The sequence below is a fragment of the Calliopsis andreniformis genome, chromosome 3 (genome assembly GCF_051401765.1).
Source record: "Calliopsis andreniformis isolate RMS-2024a chromosome 3, iyCalAndr_principal, whole genome shotgun sequence".
NCBI lineage: Eukaryota > Metazoa > Arthropoda > Insecta > Hymenoptera > Andrenidae > Calliopsis > Calliopsis andreniformis.
This window is the reverse complement of record NC_135064.1, coordinates 697,868-717,540: the sequence shown is the minus strand read 5'-3', so window position 1 is coordinate 717,540 and position 19,673 is coordinate 697,868. Positions and strand designations below refer to the sequence as shown.

The following is a 19,673-nucleotide window of genomic DNA, read 5'->3' as shown; positions in this document are numbered from 1 at the left end:
TTACTTATTATATTTTTATATGATAATTTTATGTTTATCAATAGATAATCAAAAAATTGCGTGAAATTTATGCTCATCCTGATGACGTTGATCTGATTATTGGCGGTATGGCCGAGAGACCACTAGACGATGGATTACTCGGACCCACTTTCCGTTGTTTGATGTTTGAGCAATTTTCAAGAACTCGTCGGACTGATAGATTTTTCTATGATTCTGCATATCAACCATATCCCTTCGCACCAGGTAAGAGAAGAATTTTGAATAATTTTAACTTATGTTATATTTCAGTACAGAATTTTAGTATTTCTTCTAACATTAATTTAACTTTTAATTATCTCTAGAATTAATAATTGTAAGCACTTACTCATGTATTATTAGTATTTGATATGATTTATTAATTTAAAGCTTAGTTTAGTGAATTCATTACAATTTTATTAGTAATCGCTGTGTTGTTTTTCTTTTTTTACCAATTATTTATTTCTTTTATTTTCTAAGTCATTAATCGCTATTATTTTATTTTCTATTGCAGAGCAATTGGCAGCAATTCGTAATGTAACATTGGCAAGACTATTTTGTGATAATGGAAATCATATTACACACATGCAGCCAAATGTTTTCCTCAGACCACAAATAGGGTAAATTAATATATGTGAAATTCTTATTTCAATTTAAAATACATAACTTCATTGCGTGGTATAATAGAAATATGATAGAGTTGTAGTTAATGCCATTTATACATATTCAAATTATTTATGATGTAACGTTTACATTTGGTATTTGAAACGTAAAAAACAAGTACGAATAGATGTTACAGTATTTCTATACTTCATTCAGAGTTATCGTCTGTATTCTATATTCCTGTAATATTGTATATTTAAGAGCACTTAGTTCGTTTACGTTTTATGGGAATCCAACTTCGTGGTAACGTATCATGTGATTGACGCATAACACTGTTCAATTTATTTCGAAAGAAACGTGTTTAATATTAAGTAAAATTTATTTATTTCTTACTTATTTTATACAATTCTACGCATCTTACAAAATACGATTTATTGTCAAATCGAAGTTATTTATAAATACAACTTATCTGTAATTGATTACTAGTCGCATACTATTATAATAAAATGTGTATTATGCGAATCTTAATAGGTAACTAGATTTTGTGTTCCTATACAATTTTGTTGTTTTTTGTTAGAAAATGAATTGGACTGCAATATGCATTTAATATATCACGTATTGATATGAAACTGGGCTCCTGTAAAACGCAAGCAGAGTAGATGTCTTTTGTATTGTAATTGGAGCTGTTTTCGACGGTTTAAACAGAATTAAGATGTCTACACATATGTCGAAAAAAGCTCAGTAAATATAGTGTAGTAATTTTGTAGTCTTTCTTTTATCTTTTTTCAAATAATAATACTACTACAACTACTACTACTACTAATAATAATAATAATAATAATGAAAAGGTTTCATACAAATGTTAAATTTTCTTACAGGAATGAGCTAAGTTCCTGCACAGACTTTGAAGCCATCCCTAGTGTGGATTTATTTGCCTGGGCAGAAAGGGCCAAAGCTTATCGTTGAACTGTCTTTCCTTTCTAATTGGCTGGTCACATTGCCGCATCGGTTCGCCCAGGTCGCAGTATGGGCGTGATAAAAGTCGTAGGAGGTCGACAAAACACCATATTCACACGAAATGGTAGTAGTCGACTCGAGTTAACTCAAGTTCTGATAGTGTCTTTTATTGCCGAGAGAAGAACAGAGGTTCTTGCTGAGAATGTGCGTATGCTAGTACGGATGATGCATGGGCATGATGAAGAGGAATTCAAAGACAATAGTATGCACTGTACGTATGAAAATAAGGATAAAGAGGTGCATGTACAAACGTGACTAGTCGATTAAACGCCATGCTATGGAACTAGGCGTACTATACATAGTCGATTACAGAGGAAAACGAACAAATTCAAAAAAAGGGTCTTAAGAAGATAGACAATTACATGCGAAATGAAGTCTTTTTTAAAGTAATCAGTGTTGTGTCGTGAACAATGAAATCGTTTCTTTTATGCAAAAACGTATGCTTAATGAAGCTGGAAATCACAGTTACAAATTGACATTTAATCAACGTTTAACATGTTTTTTAGCAAACATTCATGAAATCATGCAACTAAAAGAGGCTATTAATCTATTTCACCGTTCTTTTATTTCTTGCCCCTTCATACAGTGAACGTTGATATCTTTTATATTTTAGCTTTTTTTCTTCATCCATTTTTTTTCTGTTATTACAAAGGAAAGGTTACTGAGTTTGTTTTCATAAATTAGTGCGTGAATTAGTGCGTGAGTATCTTCATGTTTTTTAAATTTAATAGGTAAATATGTTTTTTATTTTACATTTAGTGCTACGCTATTCAAATGCTATTAATGTGCGGTAAGGTATAATTTTGTGTATTGAACAATGAATACAACGAAATTATATCAGACTTTTAGACGTCTTAACAATTAGTTCAGTGCTAACTTCAATCCACACAATACAAAGCAACAAACTGTTCCATAAGCATTACATTTTTGTAAGCAAATTAGATGTTAAAAAGGATAAATCAAGTTTTCATAGTAAGCAATCTATCTTATCGTTATTGATATTAAATTTTGCACAAATTATTATTGCCGTGAGACTATTATATTTACAATAAATGAAGAAATCACAACGTTGGGTTAAAATGTTTTAATGCAGTAAATTGAAAAACAAAATCTTCTGTAATAACATTTAGCTATTTGTTAAATGAAACGTTTATTTCTTTTAAAAATGAAAGAGTTGAAGGTACGTGCAAACATGTGAAATGAGTGGTGAACGAAGCGGCAAAAGTGAATTTGAGAGATTGAATTCAAAAAAATTGGACATATCGAGCAATAAGTTATAATGGATGTTAAAACAGATTTGCTTGAAATAACATATTAGATAAGTTTGAAAATTTTTAGCGCATTGTGAACAAGAATGTCAGAAACTATCTGAGAAATGATTTTATATGTACTTATAAAAAAACAGCAATACATTTGGTAGATATATTTTTCTCACTTGCAAAGAATACTAGACCTGTTCAGGCTAAAATAAAAACAGTTGTGATAAAAATTTAATCGTTAAACAAAGACTACTTTTAGGTAGTATGTTTTTTTAAGGTTATATTACTAGTGTTGTATTAGTTCTTAAGTGTAAAATTTTGTTTATGACGTGACTAGGATATTTTCAAAGTTGGGAAATAAGATCTTCATTTAAGATGATTTGTCGAAGTTGTGGGATATCAATTGTTAAAATTTCAAATTACATCTGAAAGCAGATACTAAATGAAAAAAGTGACAAATTATTTTGTTTAAGGTCAATTTTAACTCTATTTTACTCACCGTTCTACAAATCTGTTTATATGATTATGATTAAACTATTACTAAAGTACGGAGTATGACTGATTAGTTTCTAAGGAGAGGATAACATTGTTGTATATTTTGTATGTGACTAGAATTAATTGTACATGTAGATACACATGCGTTCAATACGATCCATTTTATGTTCCAGTGGGCCCAGCCATATTGTACAGTAAGAAATACAAGATTATTAGTAATTATACATTTTCTAAATATTTCTTTAGCTACCATTATGCTATTTTGCGTGGATAAAAACACCTACTTTTAGAGGGAAATAGAGTGATATACTGTACATACATGTATCCATCTTGTCGATCTTTTTTTTAAATAACAAGTAAAGAATCAAGGGATATATTCAACATTTCATTACTTCACATAAATACATTTGTGTATGTATTCTGGCCTACACTGCGAGTAAGTGGAGAATGCGAGAATATCATTTGATAAAAAGACTGCAAGTCAACAAAGCGCATATCCTAGAATTGTCTTTGTAACAGCAGTTAGTTACTTTCTTTGCAGTAGTGAATGTGCACTTCTATAGAAGTTTGTAGTTTGCACGAGTGCTGGTGAGCACACCAATGCTACAACCATGAATAGAGAGTTTTGAACAGATGCGAATTCATGGGACAAAAGATAAATACGTTAGAAGAAACTATATTACTACATTAACGCCATTTGTACTATTATCCATTAATTTAATTTAATTCATGCTTGAATTTACAGAGATCAAAATAAATACTAACTCTATACAAGGTGCAAATAATGTACAGTATTCTCTCGATAAATGTAAAAAAGTTCTATGCGTTAAATGTGAAACTTTTATCTCCACCATTAAGGGGGCAGACTCCTTCGGAGCCTACTCCGAATCGATCGAAGCGCTGTTGCGAAAAAACGGGCATTAGTGAAAACATATAATTTATAGATGCGACATTTGATAATGTGGCATCTAGCGTTATCCTGTTCAATTACAAATGAGAAGTGCGAAGATATAATTGCCAAATCGCATCGTAGGAAAGTTCTGTCACGCTGTTGCCACATCAATTACAATTTTATGCATCAGTAAATCTCTACTGAATACGCCTTGAGCCGATATTTTGCTTCATACGGAATATAGAAAAGGACGGTGCGAACGAGAAAGAAAGAGTATCACGAATGAAGCAATACATATGTGCCCAAAATTATGAAAGTGGTCTAAGAAACAACATTTTCGTATGAGATTCACACAAAATTCACATTTATAATTAATTATCATTAATCAAGACTAATTATAATGTTACGTAATATAAAAATATTTTCTAATTTATTTAAATGTAATCCTTTCAATATCCCAAAATAAGAAATATACAATTTAGACCACTTTCATAATTATGGGCATATATATATACTAATATGTGAAATCCTAAAACTTATATATATAGAATAAATAATTCATTAAATTCATGCTATTCATTCAATCATTCATTCATACTTTTTAAGAAATAAACAAACGAAATTATTTTAATTTTTTTTTATTTAAAAATAAAAATGTTATGAGTGGTATAATTGTAATCTGTGAAAAGGTATACAAAAATTAGAATTATTTAAAATAAAAATTGAAAACAAAAAAAATTAAAAGCTACTACGAGATTCGAACCAGGCATCTACAGATTATGAGAGTATGCCTAATTCACACTCAACTAGGGTACTTTCTTGTAAAATTAGTGGATTAAACTATACCTTCTGGAACAATTCCAATTGTTTGTTTATAGTAAATAATAATTATTGAAGAATAATGATTTGTAAATCACCTGTACTTGCTACATTTTCATCGATCAAGAGTCACTCACACTGAACCTCTCGTACTGTTTGCAACGAGTGCAAGACGTTGCGAGTATTCATTAGCAATGTTATAATTTATATATTTAGTGAACAATAAACAACATGTATCATAATATAATGACAAAAACATTATAGGGGTATATATTTTTCGTAAAACCACTCGTTTCAGGGCCCAATTTCGCACAAAATGCAGTTTAACTAGGAATGTTATTATTTTGTTCATAACGTAAAAATTCAAAATTCTATTTTAGCCGTATTTTGTGTTTTGGTTCATAGTATTTGCATATAAATTTGCAAAACGTTCGATCAGCATGTTGTCAGTGAAAACAACGACAATATACTATTTTTTAATATATTTTTTAAATAAATGGATTCGTCGTTCAAAAATACACAATCGCCCCATTTATATCATTTTGCTATACGCACTAGTTTTGGAGATATTAAACGAAATATGTTTTCCACCCCCAACTTTGGGGGTGGTTTTAACACCCTTTAGATGAATTAGAAGCAATAAAAAAAAATACGTGTCGAATATTTTCTGCTATTCTACAATCCTACAAAGTTTCATCAAAATCGGAGACTTTCACCTCGCGATGTTCCCTTATTAGTAAGAATCAGAATGTCGGCTGGAGTTGGATTCGTTCAAGTTTTCCTGATGGGCAGAATTGTAATATGTACATACATATATGTGGCAACAGCGTGACGAAACTTTCAATACGTTTTGGCAACTAAGCCTTTCTTGCGTCTGTATTCGTGTATTTGATGAACACGCCATTCAGCTGTCAAATTCTAGATTACATTTACCGACTGATCTGTATTTTTATCGATGCTGATGGTAATATGACCCAATTGATTGAGATATACCATTAACGCTTCTAACGGCAAATCGTTGAACTATTTTTGTGTCAAAACGGGTGCACAACGAAAATTACGCTTTACGCCTTCAAGAAGTGTTAAATTGAGGAAAATCGCATTTCCACGATATTGTGCTAATTCAAGGAAGGGTGCTCTGGTGTGCTATGAGTGAAAAAACCATTAAATCGTGAGATATTTGCGAAAATGTCACTTCGGCAGCCATCTTGCTAGTTTACAACAGCGTCTGTTTCATGCTTACAGTTTGTAATTTTACAGTTTTCTCAACGTATAGTGTTTATTGGACTTTAAACGGACCAGAGCACCCTGTAGTGAAGTCTACTCGTGGGTTCTGTACACGCGAAAAATTCATTTATGCAAGTATCGAGACGTAAAGCGTAATTTGCGAAACCGTTTGTCTCTCTCGCTTATCGCGTATACGTGTATGACTTTCGTTGCTTGTGTGAGCGCACGCACACAGCTCAAAACACAAGGAGTCTGCCCCCTTAACATAATTAACTTTGAAACCAGTGAAGCGATTAATGCGGCGGCAGTGACGGCACAAAAGTTCAACCGCCGAACAATATAAATAGAGTCCGGGAACGAATATCCGTGTGAGACAATACTAATGCAACGGCAACATTTTTACAATTCTCACTGTTGAAGCTTTCGGGTGTAAGTCGTGTTCAAGAGGAAGAGATTTCCCGACGTTTCGCTAGCATTGCAGTTGGCTTCTTCAGAGGGTCGAAAGACACAGTGTCTTGTTTATTGCACACGGCTTACACTCGAAAGCTTCAACAGTGAGAATTGTATGACGCCGGGCCGTGAAAGCTTCAAATCTCTGATTAGGCAAAATTTTTCTTATTTTTTTTTGCACGCAGTTTTTAATAACATTTTTCTGGAAATCGCAGTTACAAATTGACATTTAATCAACGTTTAACATGTTTTTTCAGAAAAATTGGTATTTTTCTGATTAAAATGATATCAAATATGTTATAATTCGGATTAGATTTACTTATAAAGACATAACTTATTATCTTTTACTATTGCTGTTAATAAATTAGAAACATAGAAGTTAATAAAGTTAATAAAGTTTAAAATAATATTATGCCTGGAACGTATGTAATGTGGCGTAAAATTCGTGTCTTCAATACGATGAATGTTAGTGTAAGTAGGAAATTTGTAGCTTTCTCACCAACAATCGGTCATGAATTATGAAATGCGACACAAACAGAGAGCTTAAAGGGGTAGACTAGGATGTGGCAGGGAGGTGACATTAACGACAAAGTTCGGAAAAAATATGGGTTTACGGGAGCTAATTTTACATCGTTATATAAGAACCTTTCGAACTGGGAAAGGGCTCACGAGCGCAGTCAACTCGTGATTTAACGAGATTCTGCTGATATTTATTAATACGAGTGTTATAAAGTAGAGTAAAAATCGACAGTTCACAGTCGTAGAATCCAAGCAATTTTAAGTAATTTAGAGAGCGTTTTGAACGAAATCACGAGTTAACTCACGAGTTAACGAGCGCTCTATTGAATTCTTTTTCTTTCGAATGAACTCTTTCCCAGCTCAAAAGCTTCTTATGTAAGAACAAAAAGTTTGCTTTCGTAAACCCACGTCTCATCATTACTTTTTGCTGGGTTATCGATAAAACAGAGTAAAGTGCGTGACAAGTTTAGTTGGGCTTATGTAAACGAGGCAGGGCCTAATTAAGAAGAAGGCTGCCGATGTGAAATGGGAATTTGTGATACCTAAATTGGAGACGTGAATTATTGAAAATGTTCCTCTCTATTACACATACTACCAAACCAGCTGCGTGTACGTGAACTCGGTATTTCGGACCACTTCAGACAGCTTTGGAAAGTCAAAAGAGAAGACGAATTTAAAGTGAAATTTACTCTCTCGCCTTTAAAACTCAAACGCTGTCTAAGTCTCGAGCAAGCGGCGAGAGCCACGCGCAATCTTTTAATTCTCCGTAAAACCTATATACGTATGTATATGTATATACATGTAATGTTACTTATTTTAGAGAAAAATTCTAATATATTTTTTAGATATCTATTTATAAATGAAAAGGGTATAGCCGAATAAGGAGGTCAAAAGTGCCCCCAAACCAAATTCAACTTGCGATGAGCTATTCGATAGGTTATGTAAAAAAAATGATTTATACCAAGTTTTAACCCTGTATCTCATCCGGGGGGGTAGTAATGGGGAAATCGAAATTCATGTTTTTGGCCAATTACGCCAATGGTATTGGATAAAAAATTCTGAAAAAAATCAGAGATATGCTAGTTGTCAATACACATATTTCAGAATTATTTGAGATTTTTAGATTAAAAATTCTATTTGTGAAAAATAAAAAACCCAAAAAATTGTAAAAAAATGCCGATTTCGTATTGAAGCAGATCTCCATCTGGTTATGGAATGGGGAAGGCGTTCATGAAGTATATGGTTTTCTAAAATTATACGTATAACATAAGTAAATATAACATAAATTATATCGTGTTTGGTATTATTTTAATCTGAAAAATATCGCGAATATGATTAAAAAAATTACGTAAAAAAAACCATAACAACAAAATTTTTGCTCATGCATTAATAATACCGATATGCGACCTTTAATCTTCGCCGAACTACCTCGACTCTTAGTCCCTCTCTCCAGCCGACGAACAGTTTCTTTTTACGTTTGGAAAACTATAAAGGATGTAGCACCTATGCGATAAATGTGATTTCCCAGACCCGAGAAATTCACATGTATTGAGAAAGTACTGTACATAGTAATTTTTAAAGGGTGGCAGGGGAACTCAAACGGAACACAAAATGTCCTGTGCCACAATGTTTAAACTTTCTTCATTTTGCATCTGTGCTAAATTAAAGATCAGAGGATTCAGAGGGTCAGAGGATTTGTATTAACGAGCAAAAACAGAGCAAAGAAGTATTACTACGTTTTATTGTATCTGTTACGGTTTAACAGTTATAACATATTTTATAAGTTTTTCCTCAATCTTGCGTTTCAATGCATCTGCAAAATTATAGAATCCTTCGACTGTTAGTTTAGTATACAGGGTGTTTCTAAACAGCACAAGATAAATTTAAGGGACGATTTTAGAGACCAAAATAGGACAAAAATCAAGAATAATGATTTGGCATTTGAAATTGTTAGCTATAAGCGTCTAAAAATCTGGTCTCGAAGAGTGATTGTCCGAACAGCAGTGTCGCACTGACGCAAGGAAGGGCAGAAGTCACTCACCGTCAAATAGCTGATCGGAAATTTGACAACACTCGACAAGGCTACAGGATTTAAAATTCAGTTAAAATTGATGAATATCATTGAATAACAATAATTTTGTCTATTTATTGCAACCTATGGGTCAACTTAAAACATACGTTATAAGATATAAAAGGTTAATATGTCCACCCTCATGTAAATTGTCTATTCACTTCACATATCCACAATTCACGATTCTTTCATCCGCAAATATTGAAATACCATACGAGGATATCGTTGAATAACATCAAACCTGTGTACTCTTTACAATTCAGAAAACAAGTCAAAACACGCCCTATGAAATTTTGGAGTAGAAAGGGTCAACATGTCCATCTTTCGATTAATCTTTAAGTCCCAATCCACACACGAAAGTACTGTACACAGTACTAGAAGTCTTGCCGTCGAATTTGGAGGAAAACCGCACACACAATGGGAATATTGCGAGAAAGGGACTGGATTTGTAGGAAAACTCGGCACGTATCACGGATATTTGCATAAATGTTCGATGCGAAGGTCTATTGAAAAACTAATGTATGGTGTGGGAGCACCAGAGCGAAATATAATATAAGGCATAAGGTAAGGTTCTTGAATTTGAGGGAAGATTTGATAGTAAAGTCCAGCACCGTAAAGGCTGCACTAATTATTTTGTTAGAGTACTTCACGAAGGACAGCGAAAAAGTAAACTGGACTCTCAGGATATGGACATTGTAGATTTTGCTCATTGTCAGTGAGGCGTATGATAGAAAATTACTCCATTTAACTTCGCTCTCAAATTATTTTATTTTATAACACAGAAAGATGTATACAAGAATCTCTAAACGTTTTCGACTCGGCTGATCAGGACTAAGTGACCCACGCTTCACACGAATCTCATTCTGTGTTCACAGGTAAGCCGCTTTAACTGTGAACATTCTGTGTATGATGAGCTAGATCGTTACACTAATGATCCCAGGCCCAAGGATACTGTGAGATTCTTCACTCGTCGATGTCGAGCATCAGGCGGGTTCAGAGTTCAGGGCCGTGCAGGCGAAGATTTATAACTTCGTTACAAAATATCAACTTTGTTATTATGCGTTGTATTCTTACGGAAGTAACAGAGATTAATTCTTTTTGCTCTCTATTTTACAATAACAGCAAACATTATGCAAATCAAATTATTTTTTATGAAGTTATTCATATAATTTCTTCATAAATAATTCAAGTTATATCGCATTTCGTACCATTTTTTTCGGAAAAACGTAAGTCTACTTTCGTCGCTTATAGAAATCCTTGAGGAGGTCAAGAAACTATATTCGAAATTAGTATCCATACTCACCAAGCTACTTCGAGCTGGTTGCGTGTTTTTTATTCTATATATTGCAACAAGTAAAGAAAAATTTGTAAGCGTATAAAATAATGTTTAGCATTCATGGGTTCGGCATGGTGACCACATATGAGAACAACACGATAGCAGTATTAACCCTTCCGACTCGACATTGGTACGGCATCAATTTTTATCAGTTATCTTAAGCTCGCACATATTACATATTAATTATTTTGGAATGAAGTAGTTTATACTTGACAATCTTTTTCCTTTAACGCTCGATTTATACCCGTACAGTGAAAGTTAAACTTTATTAGCCACGATATTTTGTTTCTTCATGGAAGCTATCTTGAAATTGGGCGAAGATCTTTTTTATGACTGTGAACTCAGATCTAATCCAATTCAACATTTTACCAGGTTGTAAAAAATTGACTTTAAGCATAAATACATACTTGAATGGGCGCTTAAATTTTAGCGTTTCTTTTGCAACTTTCCGCTGCGAATGGGACGTCTCACAGCAGAAGCTAATAGTCTAGAGTATTATATAGAAGTCTGTGGTTAAAATCTCTTGCAGCTCCTGATGTTAGTCATACATCGACTCGTCTGCAATAGTTAAGTTTCTTCGCCTTGAGCACATACCAATTCAAATAAGTTACTCCATCGACTGCCTATGCGCATTGGTTAATATTTCAGTAATGACATTGATTTTTTCTGTAAACTCAGCTTCTACTTTTAAAAAACGAATTACCAACGTAATATTATTTATAACTAAATAGTTATAACTGCTTGTAACTAACAAATGAAGCCTTAAATGCAAACGCGAAATCGTTATTCTTGATTTTCGTCTTATTTTTGTGTCTAGAATCACCCCTTAAAGTTATGCTGAGCTGCTCTGAACACTCGGTATTGTCAGAACTACTGTTTGTGTCATAGAATTTCATCGCAGCTGTATGAGACCGAGTGCCTTTACATTAGTAGTTATGTCAACCATTGCTTCTTTAAATATTTGTAGTTAATATTTACAGTTCGCTTATTAACAAGTCTTCTGTTACAAGTTTATTATTCCTCGTTCTTGTCCTATTTTAACGTCTATAATCACCTTGTCAATTTTTTTGAATTTTTACAAATGTTCAGAAGACAAATAGATGTACAAAGACTTCGAGAAATTTATGGCAGACTAAATGTCTGAATAGAAGTTTGACGTAAAACATGTATCGTATATAATGACTCAAGCATTAAATAGGGACTCAGAGTAGTTATCCAGTTCCTTTACCATACAGTTATTTCTTTCGAATTTGTGATATTTTTCTCAGGACTTTCATAATTCGTACTTCTGTGCAGTTATTAATTAAAGTCTACAAATGTAAGTAACTAAAAGTATACAAACTTGATGTATAGTATTGGTGAATTAAAATTTTGATAAAATTTTGGTATTTTGTTATGAAAAAATCAAGTACGTAAAAACGTTTTCTATTCAATTTTAATATTTTGAGTGGGTCATTCCACGCGAAATCGGGCACGTTTCGGAGCAAGTTCTTGTAATTTGCTCAAATTTGAATATGTTGTAGTCTTTAACGATATTTAAACGTGCCCTAAAGGATTTTTCAAAATTTTGAAAATTGTCGATTTTACAGCTGTTTGAAGTTAAGTGCTACCTTTTTTTTTAAAAATTATAGCTATTGAACTAGTAAGCGGATGGAGATGAGCTTTACGGTGCTTATAGAGAAAACATTGAAGTTTGTAAAAAAAATTATTTCGTTTAAAAAAACTTGTTTTTTAATCATCTTTTTTGCAATTATTTTAAACAAATGCAGGTTTTTAAGATGATGCGCGATTTTAAAAATCTGAAAAAAAAGGAGAATATAGTTTGATCCTTCCCCTTGATGGACAAACTTTCAAAAAGATGGACATTTTAAAATTGGCCCTGTGAAAATTGCCGAAAGTTGACGCTGCGTCGAGTCGCACTGCTGTGGCGGGCATGTCGTCGCTGGCAGCCTACTCGTGTCCAGCGGACGAACGTGCGTTATTATTTGCGATCAAGGCGGCAAATATTGGTAACTCACTCTTTGTCAATGATTCTTATTGACAAGTTCACATTCATTTTTGCCATGTGAAGTTGCAAAAAAGTGCCATTCTGCATTAATACCAAAATCTTCGAAATGAAAGCTAGGATTTAAGAGATTATATTTATGTTTTCAAGAATAAGACGAAGATTGTGTTACCAATATTTATTGATTGCATTAAACCTTGCAAATGCTCGGAGATAATGTAGAGTAATGTTGGGTGAAGTCGCCTTGATTCCAAATAATAAGGCACGTTCGCCCGCTGGAGTCGAGTAGGTTGCAAGCGACGATGCGCCCGCCACAGCAGTGCGACTCGACGCAGCGTCAACTTTCGGCAATTTTCACAGGGCCAATTTTAAAATGTCCATCTTTTTGAAAGTTTGTCCATCAAGGGGAAGGATCAAACTATATTCTCCTTTTTTTTCAGATTTTTAAAATCGCGCATCATCTTAAAAACCTGCATTTGTTTAAAATAATTGCAAAAAAGATGATTAAAAAACAATTTTTTTTAAACGAAATAATTTTTTTTACAAACTTCAATGTTTTCTCTATAAGCACCGTAAAGCTCATCTCCATCCGCTTACTAGTTCAATAGCTATAATTTATTTAAAAAAAGGTAGCACTTAACTTCAAACAGCTGTAAAATCGACAATTTTCAAAATTTTGAAAAATCCTTTAGGGTACGTTTAAATATCGTTAAAGACTACAACATATTCAAATTTGAGCAAATTACAAGAACTTGCTCCGAAACGTGCCCGATTTCGCGTGGAATGACCCGAGTGATATGGGCAGTGGAGAAATGCAGAATGGGTTTATCTACAACTTATTACTCAAATGAATTTCTAACTTTTCATGATACTTAAATTTAATTTTTTAAGAATTTCAGGTTTTTTAAAGTTTCATGATCATCTTAGTTTCTTTTTAAATAAAATATCTTAAAGTATCTCACATGTGACTGTGAATTATGGAAACAACTGTCAAAATAATATTAAATCGTATGGTTATTTATGCATTGAAACTGTCTTGTCAAATTGAACTGAGTGACGTAGTTTTAATTTTGAAATCAGATAGGATTATTCTGAAAAATGGGTAAGAGCCATCTCACACTAATTCAATCGCTTTGTACCTCGATGCTAGGGATTTTGATAATATTAAAATATACTGTAATCCATGTGCAATTAAAGAGGGGTTAAGTCATCATTTTGATAATTTTGAAATTACTTTTCAAGCCATGTCAAGAAACACAAGCCTCTAAAGTTTACAGTTTCTGCCGATTTTTATGACAACTGCCTTCACGTTAGAATTTATATTTCTGAAACTATTAAAATAGAGGACAGATGAAGGTCAAATTTACTTTTTAAATGTAATCATATTCAATTCCTGTCGGAAGCATTTTTTTAGAGCGGGTAGTTAACAAATAATTTTGATTTACAGGTTTAAATTGAACTCCTAATATAGTAAACATTAAAAAGTGAATAGTATATAAGGAAACCTATATTCTTTGGTAGATTAGACAATACATATTGCTTGATTTTTTTACGTAAAAAAGCATTTTTTGAGATTTCAGAATATGCGAACATGTAGTCAACAGAGTACTGATAAATTTTTGTCTGAAACATTTTTGAATTGCACTACCGGAAATGCCTAAGAAATGGTGGCATAACTTAACAGAAACACCCTGTATATCAATCAGATAAATAAAAAACTTTTTTACGTTAAAATGATATACCTACAGTTAGTTTAATCTCTTTTTGAAAAGGACTTAACAACATTATTGAATTGAGTGATCCCATTTCATATGTATCTTCTAGATCAGTGAAGGATAAAAACCATATCAAAAACTATTCTAATGACGAATGCATTATCAAGTTATAAAATACTTGTATTTAGTTGTTGCATAGGATAAAGCATCGAATATGCTTACATTTTGTATTTTGCACTTAACTCCAGACTCTTTTATACAGTGTGGTCCGCCTAAATAAGGCCACCTAAATATCTCCTTCAATTATGGCGGTATAAAAAATATTTTATATACTATTTGAATGGTTTGAAAGTACTATTATATCGTAAAAATATTTGTGTCCAAGGTCATTTTTTTCGGAGTTTACAAGGTTATCGATGTTTTCTTACATATAATTGTATAACTTTTTTTATTGCGTCGTATAGCTGATGTAAAAATACGTTAAGATATGTGCAGTACATGACCTTGGAATGACCTTTGACGTAGAAAATTAGAAGCAAACGAAAAATTGTTGTCTGATCTTGATCCGGTGAACGTGGTGGCTACGCTACACGTCACTATGGCCAATCTAACAATTTGAAAATTTTATATCTAAAATTTGTCTTACAACGCGTGTAGAATGAACCGGACAACTGTCGTGCTGATACTACATTCTTCCAAGAATGTTTAATGATAGATCATGTACAAGCATCTATAGCTCATCTTGCAAGAATATTTTTGTCCATTGAATTATAAAGACCAATTATTTGATTTTTCAAGGTACCTTACCAGACATTTCTAGTCTAAGGTCTATGTCTAACCACTTGTCTTAACCACCGTGGATCTCGCAATGACCAATAATACATTGTTTTTCAAATTTAATTGATTATGATTGGTGAAAGATGCTTCGTCAGTAAAGAACAACCTTTCAAAAAACGATTCATCATTTTCGTACTACTACAAACTCCATTAACAAAAATTCATGCAATTTTCAAAATTTTGTTCATAAAGATCCTGATAAAGAGACACATAATACGAATGTAATTTTTATTTGAAGTATTGGTGGTAAAGTATTTTGTTTTAAAAATAGTAGTTTGACGTTCCAATTGTCGTTTACTAAGATGCGAACTTTCGGCAACTTTTTCCAGAACAAATCTCGTATTCAATTCATTCAATTCATTTAATTCATTTGTAACGCTGTGAGTTCTCATACGCTTCTTTGTATTGATATCACACTTTTCACAAAAATGTTTAACCATCTTTTCATATGTACTACTTGATGGACAATTGCGTTCAGGCAATTTCTCTTGGTACAATCGAAGAACTTGCCTTAAACATTGATCACTTTTGCCATAAATCAGAATCATATCGATTTTCTCTTGCTTTGAGTAACTCATCGCTAACGATAACATAAACAAACTGACACATTATTTGACGACGATTAGACCTCTGTGGTGCCAAAAATCACTCCTAACGTGTTAGTAAACATGTTTATTTACCCTTACTAGTTCCCGTGCATTATCTTCGTCTCTAAAATCTTGACAGACAACAATTTTTTGTTTCTTTTTACTTTTGGAAGATCATTTCGAGGCCATGAAATGTAAACTCCGAAAAAAATGAAAAATATTTTTTGCAATGATTTCTTTAAACAACGGAACGGTGACGGATATATGGATATGTGTATGTTAAAGCATAAGGTATCTTTTTCCTGATGCCATACAGTAGTGAGTATATCTACTTTCGTGAACAACTATTGTAAAAAACTCTCACAATTAGTCAGATGAATAAGTAACATACATATATTGACGAATTGCTTGTAAACAGCGTTGGTTTACTTAGTGTATATAGCATGTCCGATTTAAGTGTCTATGCGCGATTAGTTCCTTAAGTATTAAGAACACAGAGATATGTTTCAGACAAATTGTATGACATTAAGGGGCAAATATGGTGATGACAATGATTTGACCTTGAGCTGACCTTGAAGAGTCCTGTAAAGTTTACATTTCATTGTTTAAATAGAATATTATTATAGCTGGCATCGAAACGTTTTCAAAATACTACCTGGACATGTATTTTGCGTAAACCACTGTTAAGTTATTAATTTTTAAAGTTGACACGCCGCCGGCATTGCTATTACTAGATGTACACCATGGGAATGTTACTCGGTCGGATTAACCACCTTACGGTCGTTATTTTAATGTGTACATATATCCTCTATCACTTTTTTCTCTCAATCGGCTTTTTTTAAGGCCACTATAATGTACAAAGTCGAACCGAGCAGCCTACCTGTATCGGGAAACGCTAATGCCGCTCGCACGTCAAGTTTAAAAATTAATAACTTAACAATAGTTTAAGCAAAATACATGAGTAGGTAGTGTTTTAAAAACGTTTCGATATCATCTACAAGAATATGCAGTGAAAAATATAGAGTTCCGTATAAAAATTTAAATGTGACTTCCACAGAGTTCTCCCAAAATTATGTCAAGGTCAAATTAATGTTATCACCATATACGCCCTTTAATACCATATAATTTTTGTCTAAAACATTTATTTGTATTTTTAATACTTAGAGAATTAATCGCGTGTAGACATTTAAACCGAACATACTGTCTGCGAATGCGTGTACACGAGAGTATCTTATTAAATTTACAATGTGATATTGAATATGCAGCACTTGTTAACACGTTCGCGATGTGGTGTATCACCGGTGGTACATTCTTGTCTGTCCCATGGGACGGGATGAGCCACCGGTGGTACATACAGAAATGTCCCGCATACAGGCCCGCCCCACGGTGCGGCCACGTCGCGAACGAGTTAATGCCGATTTATTGTTACATTAGTTATTGAAGAAAGTTCATTACGCATGCATGTAGAATTTTAGCAAAGTTTGACATCGTGTGATACTGGTAACGAAAATTTAAAACGATTTAAGGCCCGCTGCAGACGAGCGTTTTTTTTGCCGCAGTGCGTTGTAGCAACAAGGATAATTCCCAATTTTTAATTGTGGGAAACAAGGAAAAACATACAAATGCGGCAACTTGGCGCCCCGAGTGTTCTGACCTTAAGCTGTGTAACCGTGGCATGCTCTGTTTATTCACGTTGTTGCAATACACTCGAGACAACTGATATTTCATGAGAATACAATCGAACCTAAGTTCTTATGTACAAAATGTATATTTACCACCGTGACACGTACTCTTACTTACGTAAACCTCTCATACAGGGTGTTAAACAATATATGTAGTACGTAATATTTTAAAGAGTGGTAAAGGAGCTCAAACGGAACACAGAATGTTCTGTAACATAATATCATTGAAATAATAATGTCTTAAAGTTAACATATTCATATTCTAAATTAACAATCTTAACAATAAGACTTTACAATTTTACAGATGTAAAAGAAATGAAGTAAAAGGAAATGAATTTCAGACTTTTGGCGAATTTTTAAGAAGATACACTGTGCAAAAAAAATGTGAAAAAGTGATTTTTTTTAATATAGCGGTGCTATTTATAACTTTTTAAAGTTTTTACTTTGGACGGTACTTTCATTACTTAAATTTGAACTACCGCAGCTAAAAAAGAACGTGTCCCATATTTTTTCCTTCCTTACACACCTGATAACTTTCATTGAAAATGAAAGAAGATATTTCGCCAATGTTCTTTATAATTATGTTCGGTTCTTTCAAGTATTCTAGGTATTCGTTGTAATAAGTCCGCACTATTGGGATTCAACAAGGGGAGGGAGAGTTTTACTAATGCGCACTAAAATATGGTGGCACATAACATTGCGCTGGCTACAAAATACACGTAATTGTCTTAAGTAACGTGAAAATGTTAACTTAAAATGTATACTTTATAAAGTAGAACGAATACAAGGTGGGTAGAAAATCATAATACAACCGACGAGAGGGTAATTCTACGTAAAAAAAAAAGAAAGAAATTTGGTGTTCAATTTGTTCATCTAAGGCTTTGTTTTCGAGAAAATCAAGTTTGAAGATTGCTGAACTGCACAATGCGATTTACTTATCGTGTATTCTACAACTGGTTATCTCTGTCCATGTTAGTGTTTCATAAACGTTAATGATGATAGGCCACTTTTTTCAATGCTGTTAGACAATCGACAGCTACAACTACGATTTTCATAACACGATACAAATAAGTCACTTTCAGCTGTCGCTTGCTGCACATGTCAACATACTCTCGATAAAAATACCTTGAAAAAATACCTTGCTTTAATAATTTGCAACAAACGAAACGAAATGAATTGTTACGGAATCTGATAAACTATCACTTCTGTCAGACATCGAACTATCTGGGTATTTCCTACATTATCCTATCATTCTATAAACTATAGTACGGTCAGAGACAACAGGTAATAGAATACACGATAAGTAAATCGCATTGCGTAGTTGAGCAAACTTCAAATTCGATTTTCTCGAAAACGAAGCCTCAAGTAAAAAATTGTATAGCATATTTTTTCCTTATTTGTTTACGTAGAATTCACCCCGGTTGTACTGCGATTTACCGTCCATCCTGTATAAACGTAAAGCAGTTTCAAAATATACGTTCTAGGATTAGTGAGTATGTAAATGTATTTTACCTTTAGTGTTATATAAACCAGTTTTCTGAAATTATTATAATTCTAGCTAAAATGTTTTAGTAGGTGTAAGAACTGATATTTTGATTTAGATTATTTTGAGTAGTAATAATCACTGTGAGTAATTAAAATGTATTTGGTTACGTATGACAGTTATTAGTGATCATGTATCTGAAAGAAGAAGCCTTCTGAATGAGAGGGGGAAGTCAGAGAGAAGGGCGGAATAATTGTCGCCGCCATTTGCCTGTGGACGATAAGTGGTGCCGCTTAAAATTCGAACGCCGCGCGGACTTCTTCTAATTCAAGTATAATGAAAGAAGCAATAAAATTAGATACATACATAAATTTGATTACTCATTATTCATGCTTTAGAGATATTACTTTCCAAAAAATACAAGAGAAAAAACTAACACTTAATGCACAGAAGTATTAAATTAATAGGGATTATACTGCGCTGTGTTTTTATAGGCCAATACTTGTTTTTCATATTATATAATACTTTATTTCTAATACTATAATTACGTGTCCTAAAACAATAATTGATTGATATTCAAAAACAAAAACAAAAAAAAGAAAGGAAACGTAGACTAAAGCAATTTATATCACAGTAACGTTTTATGCTACCAATATACAAT

The 19,673-nt window shown here is 32.9% G+C and overlaps 2 protein-coding genes across 5 annotated transcripts in view; both read left to right on the top strand.

Annotated features, from left to right (window-relative positions):
* The window catches only part of LOC143176963 (peroxidase), a 68,571-nt gene extending 64,400 nt beyond the window's left edge, over window positions 1–4,171 (top strand). For all 4 annotated transcript variants that reach the window (XM_076374650.1, XM_076374648.1, XM_076374649.1 and 1 more), the window contains exons 11-13: window positions 45–243; window positions 530–635; window positions 1,497–4,171. In XM_076374650.1, coding sequence (XP_076230765.1) covers window positions 45–243; window positions 530–635; window positions 1,497–1,584 — 393 coding nt within the window. In that variant the 3' untranslated portion in view covers window positions 1,585–4,171. The remainder of the gene's footprint in view (window positions 1–44; window positions 244–529; window positions 636–1,496) is intronic.
* A 7,748-nt stretch (window positions 4,172–11,919) lies between these two features.
* Window positions 11,920–19,673, top strand: part of LOC143188789 (peroxidase) — a 154,285-nt gene continuing 146,531 nt past the window's right edge. The window contains exon 1 of the mRNA XM_076393232.1: window positions 11,920–12,021. The gene's annotated coding sequence lies outside the window, so the exon portion shown is untranslated. The remainder of the gene's footprint in view (window positions 12,022–19,673) is intronic.